At 31.3% G+C, this 13,306-nt stretch overlaps 1 protein-coding gene across 16 annotated transcripts in view; it reads right to left on the reverse strand.

Moving 5' to 3' along the window:
• The window catches only part of by (focal adhesion protein tensin), a 572,440-nt gene that overhangs the window by 10,777 nt on the left and 548,357 nt on the right, over positions 1-13,306 (reverse strand). For 13 of the 16 annotated variants that reach the window (XM_074132644.1, XM_074132635.1, XM_074132643.1 and 10 more), the window contains 2 exons: positions 3,209-3,262; positions 377-830 (listed from right to left, as the gene is read on the reverse strand). In XM_074132644.1, coding sequence (XP_073988745.1) covers positions 377-830; positions 3,209-3,262 — 508 coding nt within the window. The remainder of the gene's footprint in view (positions 1-376; positions 831-3,208; positions 3,263-13,306) is intronic. The other 3 variants (XM_074132647.1, XM_074132641.1, XM_074132651.1) reach the window with 1 other exon arrangement.

Genomic DNA, 13,306 nt, shown 5'->3' on the forward strand with positions numbered 1-13,306 from the left:
GTGAGACAAAAAAAGCTAATGTGCTTCGGGATGGTGTCAAAATGCTTTAATATATACGAGAAGTCAAGAGGAGGTAGATATATGAGAAATGATGATGATGATGTTAGTATACATACAATCTGTGTGTCACTTAATATTCATATTTAATATTTAAAGATATATATTAAGCTTTAATTTTTCTTTTCAAGTCAAAAATTGTTATTTTGTATTTTAAATATTACTATAAAAAAGAGAGATTTTCCTTATTTCTTCTAAAACGAAATACTTTTTATAAGGACTCCAGAAAGGGTTTAGATCATTATAAAAAAAAATCGAATACGCAAGTAACACACAGATTAACCATCAGCAATGATCAATTATTGAAGACATCATTTACCGTGTCGCTATATTTCCTGGATTGTTGTTCGATGGTTCGTTTAGCGGAGAAGGATCTCTCGGATGGGTCGGCAGATCTGGCTCTTGAACTTGCGCCAGACGTAAGTGGATGTCTCCTGGAAGAGCTCCTGTGTGGCAGGAGAGGGGAAACTGGAGCCGAACCGCCATTGCTACTCTTTGACGTTGTATTGATGTGCAACGGTACTGAAAAGTCTTCCTCGTCACCGCGCAGATGAGAGGTATCACTTGCATAGCCGTCAGCTCTCCGACTTGGTGATATCCCACCACGACTGACCTGGGATACTCTTAATTCTGAAAGTAGACTGCGTTCGGTCGGCTCACGTTCCCATCTCTGTTGTACTTCCCGTCTGTCGCGTAGTTTCTGCTGTTGTCTCTGCAACCATGTGAGATTGTTGGTGTTCTCTTGACTCACCATACTGCCGCTCACCACAGAACTATAACAAAAATAATAAGAAATTGAAGTATTGATGTTGACTGTTTGAAGGTCGCAAATAATAACAAGCGTTTCTCAACATACTCGTAGTATTTGTTTAGTATTAATTTAAGAACAGGCTACCCATAAAAATCTGGAAGTGATTAGCCAGCAACGCAATCATTAATTTGTAAAGCGAAATCAGAAATAAAAATTTTGCAAACTCGACATGATGATTTTATTGTAACTGATTCAATATCATTCCTAATGCGGGCAACTGTTCAACCTCGTGAAACTCATTCCTGTTTAATACATAGATAAAATTGTACCAAATAGAAAAACTTTCATCCTTAACATCGACAGGACAATTCATTATTTTCTTTTTAGCTATTAATGAAAATGTAATAGTTGAAAAAAAGGAAGAAAAATAACAAAAACAAACGAAGTATGTACTCAGTAATAATCTACCTCCAATAAATACAATCACGCATCAATTCAAACAACTTCAAACGCATTTTGAGTCGGGATAGGGACTCCACATTTCTCTATCCCTTAATAAATTATTGGACACAAAATTTTTAAATATGTTCATAGTCTGATCAATGTTGCTTCGATTATCTTTAAGGGCTTTAGCTAATAAACTTGGGTATCGCAATTTTTCTCCTTATTTGTAAGAATAATGGATAATTAACTAGAATTTTGCCCCGATAAATAGGATATTGTAAATGCTTTAAGTTGCAAAGTTTAAAGTATAGTGTGTAAGGTAATCTGATTCTCAACATAGGTATTGAAGTATGATACCATTAAAAAAATAAAACAAATAAAAACTATTAGAATATAAAGGGTAAAGATATGGCTATTTTTCACTTACGCCCTAGTACCAATAGAGGAGGATAGCTGTCTCTACTTAATTTTTTCATTTGACATATCAAAAAAAATGCAAGAACTAGACCTAGTCTGGGGAATCGAATAAGTACAATATCTTAGCTTTTCGGGCTGCGCCTCTAACCACTCACTTAGCGCTTACATTTACTTTTACACTAAATAAGATGTAATTCAAGAATGCTCGCCTAAACTTAATTCCAGATGAAATGTTGATTCACACGAGCAAATTTATCCTCATATAGAACAGAATATAGAGTTCACAAACTTCTATCCAAAAGTAGTAGACTTATGTACAGTTTAACTTAACTATATAGAGGTCTATAGGCAAGTCAAATATTATTAAAAAGCTACTATTACCAAATTTGATTGAAGAACTTAAAACTATAAAAATTACCAAGAACCAATATCAAGGGAAGTTAGTGACCTCAGTTAGATTTGTCTATTTCTGTGACCGACATAACTTGAAAACAGGTGTGGTGTCGAGAGAGGAATCATTGCAACGCTGCTTCACCTTACAAGGTCACTAGGCATTCTCTTATACTACAGGTTTTTTTTTTTTAGTTCCTGGTTATTAACCTACTAATATATTGCTGAGCTAATAAGTATTTGCTTTATCTTTTTTTTTCCTCACTAAAGATAAAAATTTACAAAAGAATGAGCTAGGTGAGATTCATAAATAAATACGTGAGCTATGGTTGTAAAAACATTCATTAATAAATCTATTACTGACAGATTCAAGGTTTCGAAAAAGCTAGAATATTTTTAGTTTCTTAACGACTAAGATCTTCAAATTTCGTATGCTCTTTACACACATATACTTCTATAATTATTATATGCAATTCATTAGAAATAATTTTCATGGCAGTTCTGGAAGAGAGGTTGGATAAAGCACCTCTCAAAAGTGCAATGTACTTAGTAACTGAGATATATTTATTGTGTTTCAAAAACCTTAGAAACTTAACTGGACGATCGGAAAATCGATAGATTTTTAGTTCAAATAAAGTTGCATTACTTAAGTTTCAATAACACAAAATCGTGGGAATGTTCTTATCTGATTTTTACACTTGCATTGGAACTGAATCGAAAGATCGCTATTTCATATTCTTATTAAGAATGTAAATAGGTGTGTCATTGTAAGAGTGTAGGTTTCCGTTACGGCCTACTCTTTAGGAAACTGCTGCAGGAAAAAAAAGAAAAAAAACAAAAAAAGGTTACCGACTCCGTTGTTTATGTTAAGCCCTAACATGGTAAGTTGGGCGAGAATTGTGGGCAGTTGTTGGTGGAACAGCGTTGGCGTAAAGTGCGCGTGGTTTCTAAGGCCATGATCTATGTGAGCCCACCTTACGTTTGGTACACCTTGAAAACAACCACAGTAATCATAAAGACATTTTTTAAACAACTGCTAGCATTAAAAAAAAAAAAAACCCGATTTATTATTTATTTTGCATTTATTGTGCATTTGCAAAAAGCATTTTAAATAAAAAAAGAAACATAACAGTTTGGACCAGCCCTCACCTGTGATTCAAGTCTATTCCTCCCACTTGACCGTAGATAGCAAACAATGCTGACCTAGGCATACAAACAATTTTTGATTTTATTTCAATAAATTGTTCTTCACGTTTTTTTAAACCCTAATTATAAAATGATTTTCTTTTTATTTACCTCAATCAGAATTTACACAAAATCACTGGAAAATCTATTCTAAAAGGCGGAAAGATAAATTGCAACTTTTATTTTTGTTAAAGCCATACAACAATAAGTGCAATGCAAGCCAAAATGTGACATGAATTGTTAAAAGTATATTAAAGCAAATTAAAAAAACAATTTTAGCGAACATTCAGATTGCGGAAGAAGCTCTAAACGAAAATATAAGCCCTGAAGATTACCTAGACCCTAGAAAGCTTGGTATTAATACGAATCAATAATGACCGAAATGGCAATAATGTTTCTTCCCATTAGATTAATGTCTCCAAAGAAATACTGGACAATACTCTACATCATTTTGTTGGAGTACAAATTTGAAAAAATACGAGCAAGTAAAAAAATGGAAGCAGATAATAAAATAGAAAACTAAAAACCAAGTAAATACTGAATTAAACAAGTGAGAAATGCAGAACCTAAGAGAGAGGAAAAAAGATTAAACCTCTTCAATTCTTCATTTGTTAGGTTACCTTCTTGAAAGAACTGCTGTGTACTGGAACAGGCCCGTCATAGCCGGAATTCCAGGTAAAGCTAATGTTGGCCAGCTGGCTATGCCCTTATCTGCTTGCTACATTACCGACCTAGTTCCTGGATGTTTCTAATCGCCGGATACTATGCGACCTTCAATGCTTGTTTACTACTTACAAGTTTTTATATTTTTGATTGATTTATTTATTTTTTAATGAGGGAGGCTGCGTGCTAAATTCTTTCACATCCTTAAGAAAAATTGAAAATACTTGAAAAAATAAATATACTGTCATTACTGGCGCAACAGCCCAATACCTTGGCCTCCTCCTTGCACTTCTTCTCCAGTCCTCTCGATTCATTTCTTTAAATGTATAATGTATTGTGGTGAATGTGAATGGTACTGTACTCAGGAACTGTGGGGCCCGTAAAACCCTAGTAGCTGTGCACAACAGCTACCCATGCGGCGAAATAAATATATTAAATAAAGATTTTTTTTCCAAGATAAATCCGCGATATCTAATTCTTATTTTGAATTTAATTAAATATAAATTAGAATTACTCTCTAAAGAAATTCAACCAAACCAAAGTAACATCAACTAATCATAATTTAATTGGGCGCAACATAATAATTCTATCAAAACAGCAACAGCAAGAATTAATTAAATAATGCTTTTACGTACATGAAATTAATTTAGGCGTCATCTGTGTTGGAAAAAAGTGGTTTTAGTAACTCGACTAGGAATATCCTCATGGGTACATTCAATCCATTGAAACACTTCGTATTCAAGCATAAATAGTGTCAATTATCTTTCTTTGGAATAGCCCTGAGGAGCTTTACGTGGCGAAGGGCTTGCTACCTTAGAGTATTTCACATTAGTTGTATTTTTAAACCTGATTTTAAGAATTTCCTGAAACTGAATGTTTAGTAAAAATTTCATGTTTTAAGGAAGTAGTTAAAAATGTAAATTTAGAAAAAATAATGCTCACGTTCAGCCTAAACAGAAAACAATAAAAACAAAAAACCTTGTTAAAATTTGGAAAATATTCTACGTTAATTTAGTAATATTAGAAAACTGTTTTATTGCGTTCTAAAAAAAACACAAAATTTTCTAAAGAAAGAAATAAAATATACTTTAAGAAGACTGATTCCGTTATTTTGACTCAAGCCACAAACTACACACCTTCATCTAAAAGATCTACAACTTCATTTTCGATGATTTATTGTATCCACAAGAGGATACTAATAAATAAGTTGTAAAAAATGTTTTCCTTGCTAAAATTACCGAGTTGTACCATAGGACAGCTACATGACAATTTTAGGACATACTACGATTGGAGATAATATTTCAGACTGACCATTAACGAATTCATATCTACATATACGTATTTTTTAATACGATTATTTTTCTAGGTAATATTTCTTTTATCTTTTTAACTACCTATTGACTATTTAAAGACTCTAATTATTGAATTGGTTATTAACACTCACATAAAATGTTATAGCTACAATTATTTCTAGAGGTCTTTTCAAGCCAGTAGCGAATTTAGGTTGATTGGAGACCCTTAATCAAATTGATCAAATTTAATACATGGGTATGTGTATTAACGATCTTAGACAACACATATGAATCATTAGACTTAAAAAACATTAATAAATTTATAGTTTGTTTCATTTATGGTGAGTGGGAGTCGCCTAGTATGGGAACCATCATCCATTAAACCATCCAAGAAAACATTTAAACAATAAAAAGTTATTTAATTTAGGAATCGTATTTAATGGGCTAATGACCTTCTTTTTTCTTTTAAAGACAATTTGCAAAAGAAAAGTAACACGAACTGAAAACGCTTTTTCTATATTTTCTAACAATCGCCCCTACTACATGAAACTGTTCCCAATATTAAATTAAACTAACTTCTTTTTAGATCTTTGTTTATAAAAAATACCAAATAATAATTCTTTTTATTTCTCTTTATGTTAACAATAAAGCGCTGTTAAATTCGGTTACTAGTTCAAAGGTTAAAAAGATTAAATATATGTATCTTAAACAATTCTATTTTAAATTACAAAAAAAGAACGTTATTTTGGCTTAAGAACAAGTTTATATGCGTTCAAATGAATCTGTAACGCTTTATATTTAAAGCGCCAAAACATTTATTTATGGGAGTTAAGACATTAAAGGAGATCAAATGATAAATAAATATCTTATGATAAATAAGATTGTAGTCTTTTTTTTTTTTCTTTTTTTTTTAAATAAAATTTGTATTATTAAGATACCGTGGATAATCTTTTAATGCAGACAAAATCCCAATAGAATGTTATTCAAAGTTATTAACCGAAATAAAAGAAATTATTTATCAAAAGTTATAAAATTATAGTACATCACAACAAGTAATTACATAGAAGCAAGGAACAATTTTTAACTGCAAGCCAAAATTATGATGAACGGCATAATTTTGCATAACTTGTACTGCTGAGATCATGAGACGGGAGAGGCACATAAAACCAGAGTTGTTTTCTTCTAAATAGAGGTTCCTTCTTCTTTTCTTACACTTCTTCTCCCAAGTTAATTTCGATTGTAGATAATAAAGACACAGTAAAATTGCAAAAGAATGAAACTGAAAGAAAATAATTATATAAGAGGATCATCTTAGTATTATTTCTTGAATAGTTCATTACTGTACTAAGTTTTTCTAATTAACCGAACGAAATGTATGACTGAGAACAATTGGAGAATTATCTGGGTAAAAAATTATACATTCAATCTTAATGTTACAGTATCATTCGTCTAGTCTCTATTTTACACGCTACAGACGGGCGAATGTTGTTCTAGTGACTATGAAGCGTGGCTTTGCAAGTAGGTGATCTCCAGCTCGAATCCCCAAGTGAAACTATTATTTATTTATTAGAAAAAAAATGTTAATAGAAAAGTATGTGCTCCCACCCTCTCACCCATACTAATTGGTAGTTGGACGTTAAGCCCTACCTAAAAAAAAAAATAGGCAATTACTTTACATGCTCCAGCCTCTGATAATCTGATGAAGTGATGACGTGTCTTAAATATTAATGAAACTGAACTTCCAAACTTTCTCAATAAGAAATATAAGAATTCAATAAATTGTCAATTGTCAGACATAAGAGGGGGCCTTAATGATATAAATCCTTAATGATAAGTTTTTCTTTTAAATAAGTTTATATACATTATTCAGTGATAAGTCCAAGAGAATTGTGATGTCACGAAGCAATTTAAAAACAAAAAATCCCCTCAAAGATTAACAGCAAATTCAATTGCTCGTTACAACCATTTTGTATGACATTTTTTACGGATCGTTGATCTGAGTGGATTCTAAAGCAGATTATTTATTTCAAAATAGTTTGGTTATGTTCGAATCTAATTATGCTCAGCTGTACATTGATTTATAAGCAAGACATTAAAGAAAAAATTAAACTACAAGAAATAAATATTTGTAAGCTTAGAGGAAAAGTATTTAATTTACTTTAAGCGAATTTCCCGTTAGAATTATTTAATAAATTTTCCAAAAACCTTTTTTTTCTATAATAAAGAAAAAATCATTCTGAAAAGTAGTTACGAAACAGTGAAGAACGAAGTAGAGACGTGGCCAATGGATGGAACTTTTATCTATGTTTCCAGATAGCAAAAGGTGTGCATGGAGAGAGAGACAGAAAAAAGTAAGAACCCAAATAAAGCACAACCTTTTTGTTAGAAAAATAGGTTGTCTTTGTAGATAAGATACAGGAATGGTTGGTGATGCGAATAAAAAATACTCGCACAATAAAATTCAACTACATGGAAAGAAAAATAAGTAAAAACTCAATGGAATAAATGAATGATCTACAAAAATAAACTTAACAAAACCATGTTTTAACGTAAATTAAATGTAATAGGTATGAATGAAGTTAATATTTCAGTAAAATAACACTAGATTGCTCTTGGAACTCCATACTTATACTCTGCTACATTATCTTAATAGTTTATTGTAACTTAAAATGTAGCTTTACTTAGTAGTTAAGTATTTTTTTTATAGTTTGTAAGAATATTTACAGTATGATAATAGAATATTATTGTATGATTACGTATCTTAACATCATTGATAAACCATAGTTAATTTTTGTTTGCTCGTTCAATCAATAGATTAAAAAAGTTATCAATAATATTTTTCTCTCTCAGAACTTTATCAGTAGTGTTTATTGTTTCTTTAGCTTATTGCTTTTATAACTAAAAATAAGGAGACTTTTGAAGGCAAATGCTTGCTTACCATTACCTAATTAGCGCACTCCCTCTATTTTAAAGCCAACCCTGCGTCAGCGATTTTGAATTCAGAGCGTATAAGTTGTACATTTCTGTACCCCCGTTAGCCTTAATTTCAACTTTCGCTCACTAGGTTTGAAATAGTGCATTTAGCTTCTTACTTGGATAAATTTGTTGCAGATCCGAAGGGCAAAGGAGCAATCGCCCTCCTGCCAACCTGAACTTAACAAATTTTTTGAATACATTTTGCCTGGAATAAAGTTAGAAAAAGTGGTTTTTACTTTACATAAATTACGTTGTTTTAATACAAAAGGCATTCTAACGTAAAGACTACGATAATACACACAAAAAAATTAAAATATATTTCTATTAAGCTAAATAGAAAGTCTTAGCTACAGATCCTAATATAACTTGGGGCATTGTTAAAACTGAACTTCTCAATGCCGATCACACAATCCAAGAGTTCGTCAGTGCCAAGGAGATTAACATTTAGGTCACCAGCTTAATAAAAGAGCTCTATGAACGCTTTAATTTATATTTTTTTTATCAGAGAAATTTGCTTTATGATGTCATCATACAAAAAAGAATGTTGAAGATCTTGTAAGACATACGTTGCCAGTTAGTTATGGCTGATGATTAAATATGGTCTGTTTTAAAATTTGTTTATAGTAACTTAAATAATGTGTGGTAGATTTTTGTCTGCCTGCACCACACTTCCCCACTACAAAGTCAAAACTGTTCCATTTTTCCTGGCCATTTTTACCAGGTACCATGAAGGAATTAGTGACTTTTTCCTGTAACTCTCAAAAGTATGACCTTCTTTTTTTGGACTTCAACCCAATAATATTAGCAACAATTAGATGTAACTCTGTAGTTTATCGATCCAACGTAATACTATCACTTCCATATTGATATAATAAAATTTAAGTCAAACATTGATGAAAACAGGCAACAAATATTGACCAATTACGAATGCCTATCATCTTCTGGGATCCACAATTAACTATAAAAGCGATGCTGAGTATTGAAAGTAAAAAAAAAGAAAGCAGACACAAAATATTTTCACTAATCTCCTAAATTTACTTCAAAATATAGTTCTAATGAAGACGTCACTTTTGAGAAAGTTTTTAAAACTAACATGGTTATACACAATAAGAACTTGATGAATAACTTTCATCTCCTTATTGGCGAGCAAAAGAAACGTTTCTTTCCAAGTATTCTATAACTGGAGAAAAGAGATATATATGTAATATCTCTTTTTAATAAAGCTTTCGTACTGAAAAAAAAAACAAAAATTATTTCAGCTTTAAAATCATGACCTTAATTTGTACAATATTGAGTTTAGGTAAAGAGTAAAGACCTTATGATCTGCCAAATAAATAATCGATTAAAAAAATCTTATCAAATTTGGAATTTTGTTTAATTTTTTAAAAAATTACCATCGATATCTTTCTCTTTCTTGGGGTAGTCAAAAGATTATATCAGATTTACCTATGGAAATCAAATGCTCCATCTACGCTACTCCCAATATCAGGTCAGATAATGTGTATCATAAAGAAAATGTATTAGATAGAGTTTATACGAAGGATTTGAGTGCTTATAGCCACACGATACATTCAATTTAACAGACCTCTTAGATCAATTTAAAAGTATGTAACGCTAAATTATCTCAACAGTTCCTTCTTTAAAAACACTTATGATCAAGTTAAATGCTAGAATTAAAATCAATTTCAGTCTTAAAGTAACTAATCAAACTGTTGTAAAACTAATGTATAACAATTATCGTTCACAACAATAGTTTGGAAATAATAGATACCAACTTGGATAATACGTGAATTTAGAAAGAAGCATCAAATTACGATTTTTTTTAAGCTATGTAGAGAGAGACAGAGGAAGACCTCCCGGACAGTTAACACAGACCACCAACCAACATGCACGAAAAAAAAAAAAATTGGGCCCCAATCCAAAATAACCGTGCAATAGAATATTTATGAATGGTTACTTACATATAACAATGTGTGCTTATTGACAGCTGGTTGCATCGATATTCATTCAAAAAATAAAGAAGTATTTATTGCATCTCTTGTAGTTTGGAAAAGGAGGAGCAGAGTTGTTGGTTAATAGCAATTTTCTCATTAATTCATTTTCACATTGCTCCTTTACAAATAAACCTTACAGAGAAAGATTTACGTTCATTATCATTGCACAGATTTATTCATTTTCCTTTTAAATCAGTATAAAAGATCATCTCTGCAATTGGAAATCTTCTCCTAGAGATAAATGCGAAGTTTATTCAAAAGCAATTATTAGAAGCACAAAGAATAGAACGATTATGAGATTTTTTCCCTCCATAGTTTTTATTCTTCAGTTTCGGCACGATATAGGTTTGTACAGTAGCAAACGCAATGAGTGATGGCTGTTCTAACTGTATTCAAAAACCACTTCCCAACTTGTAGTTAGCAGCTTCAACAAAAACTGAAAAACAATCTCGCACTGAAAAGTGATCAATCCAAAAGAAGTCATGGAACAAAACCAAACCATGTTTTCCGGAAAAGCGCAGTAGGACGTAATTATTTGCTCGCTAAAAAGGTTTCAAAAAACCTCTTTAAAAATGTTTTTGGCATATGCAATGTAAAGCCTTCCATCAAAACTATAATCCAAACCAGTTAGGGGTACAAACCGAGCATGATAAATAATCAAAAACCAACTGGCAACTAGTACCAAATAGCCTGAAGGCCATAGACCTTACATGTCTTCAACATGTGCTACGGGTGAAGGTTTCTTACTCTGTGGAGGTTATACCCATATGATTTTAATGACGGCGTTTTAAGGCGGTCTTTTTCAATTTTTTTTTTTTGCCGGGTTAAATCCATTTAGAACACTGTTAAAATAAAACGGGAATCTTTTTTAAATCCTTTAACTATAAAAACACACAGTAGTACAATTTTACAATTTTTAGTATTTGAAATCAATGGAAATACGTCTTCCAAACGCTTAAGGCACCCGGTTACAAGATATTTGCATTAAGAGAAATTGACCAAGAGGAGTTTGGTAGATTCAAAATTGGCCGATTTACTGTACTTACTTTACTAAGTACTGAACGACTAAATCGAACTTCGGAACTCCTAACGCTTGAAACCTCATATTATCGCCTGTTTTAAACAACTTAATGCTAAATATTGGAGCCATTACAAACATTCAATTTAGAGATGAAATTGCTCTCAACTAATCAATTACATTTATGCAAAAATTACAGCTAAAAAAAAACCTTTGAACAAGACGTGAGAAGTTCTTGCTAATTCCTTCTTATAGGATGAATTATTGTGCTTTCACGATTTCTTTTTTTATTTGGTCCCATAACAGAAGCATAACGTGGCGTCATGTGTAACTACGAAGATGAAATAACCACGAAGACGAAAAAATTAATGCAAAACTGGTTCACCTAAAAAAATAAATAAATATTTTTTGTTTACTGCCAGGCAAAAGGGAACTTCTTCGTATAGAAGGAGAGAAATAGGATGTTATATTTCAAGAATTTTATGAGATAATGTAAAAAAAGAAGTTAAGAGGCACGTTTAATAAACAATAATTAATCTTTACCCATTTATCTCTATTTATTTAACATAACAAAGCTCTAACACAAAAATTATAAGCACGAGAAAACAGCTCAAAGTTAATAACATCAGCAAAACTAATGTACACTAACTTTCTTTTTCTTTTTTGTAACGTCACAGCTAATTTATCCAATCTAATGCTTAGCGAATACTCGTCTACACTAAACATTTGTATGAATGGATCTCTTTCTTTTATCCATTTAAGTTTAAAATTTAATGGTCCAATTTTATACACTGGAAAGCAGTACTCTTGCTGATTACCCCATGATTTAGGCTTCCGAAGATAACCATAAATTTTAATGTTTAAAGCTAACAAGCATTTTTGAATTATTTAATATTGAATCCCAATATTTTTTCTTTTCCTTTAACTCGTAAGAAGTTTAAATTCTAGTGTTAAGATACTACGAAATAAAAGTGTACTCTAAAACATTCAAAGTCACATTTTTGTAATAAGATTTTTTGAATGAAATGTTAAGTGGTAAGCGAAAACAGCTTTTTAAACTCAACATCTTTATTTTCGTAATGAGAACAGCTGAATTATAGAGTTTCATTGATAACTCATTTCGAGAATTTTACACGATTTATTTTCTAACTTTCTTTTATAGAGAACAGCGCAGAAAATTGAAGTACACAAACCACTGTGAAGATAAATTTAATGGGAAACAACATTTATCAAGCGAACTATCTGATCTGCACTGTTTCATTATGAGATGTTTTTCTAACTTATAATAAATAACTGGCCTCAATTATGAACATATTAACAAATCAATGTTCCCTAATGTAAATATATGTTCATGAAGTTCTTAATTAAGAAGACATAACTCAAAGCAATTTGTTTTTTTTTCGTCCTAATTTAACAGAATATTCCCATTTCAAGTTTTAATCTAATCTGGAGGAAATCAAAGCGTATTTTAATCTCAAACTAAATTTCAGTTCAGTTACAAAATCGTATCCCTTCCTTTAAGGCAGAAAGAGATGAAAGATAAAGAAAAAAAGTAAATCAGCATCCATATAACTTTCTTTAAATATCATTCTCAAGGCTCTATCTTTGCTTATTTTTACTTCAAAGGTAAATCTGATTCCAGCCATTCACTTAACTTAATTCACATTAACTTGTCTTATTTCGCTGGAAAAGTTATTCAAATAAAGTTGCCACAATACCTAACTAATTTTCACACTCCTTTACAATAGTTACTTCTAACTACTACTCGTATTACTATTAATGAAGGTTGTAACTGAGATTTCTGTCCGATCAAAATTTATGATGAGGAACCGTATTGTAATAAAGTAGGAAGAAACAATGTTGTCTTCAGTGGACCCCAGGAGACTTGTGAAGCAATCAAATCTAACTAACTCAGTTAAAGTATATACGAGTATGTACATAAATGAGACCATAAACTAGAAACAGATCTCATTACAATCTCAGCAGTACAACTTCAATATATGTCACGCAACAACACAATTCTTAGAATTACATACATACTCGTACATTCATTTATAAATTAACTTCACTCAGAATCATATATCTTTACTCCCCCCCCCCCGGAGACGTTTGTTAGTGA

Source organism: Rhodnius prolixus, unplaced genomic scaffold (assembly GCF_049639745.1).
Source record: "Rhodnius prolixus isolate KJV_2025 unplaced genomic scaffold, Rpr scaffold_4, whole genome shotgun sequence".
Taxonomy (NCBI): domain Eukaryota; kingdom Metazoa; phylum Arthropoda; class Insecta; order Hemiptera; family Reduviidae; genus Rhodnius; species Rhodnius prolixus.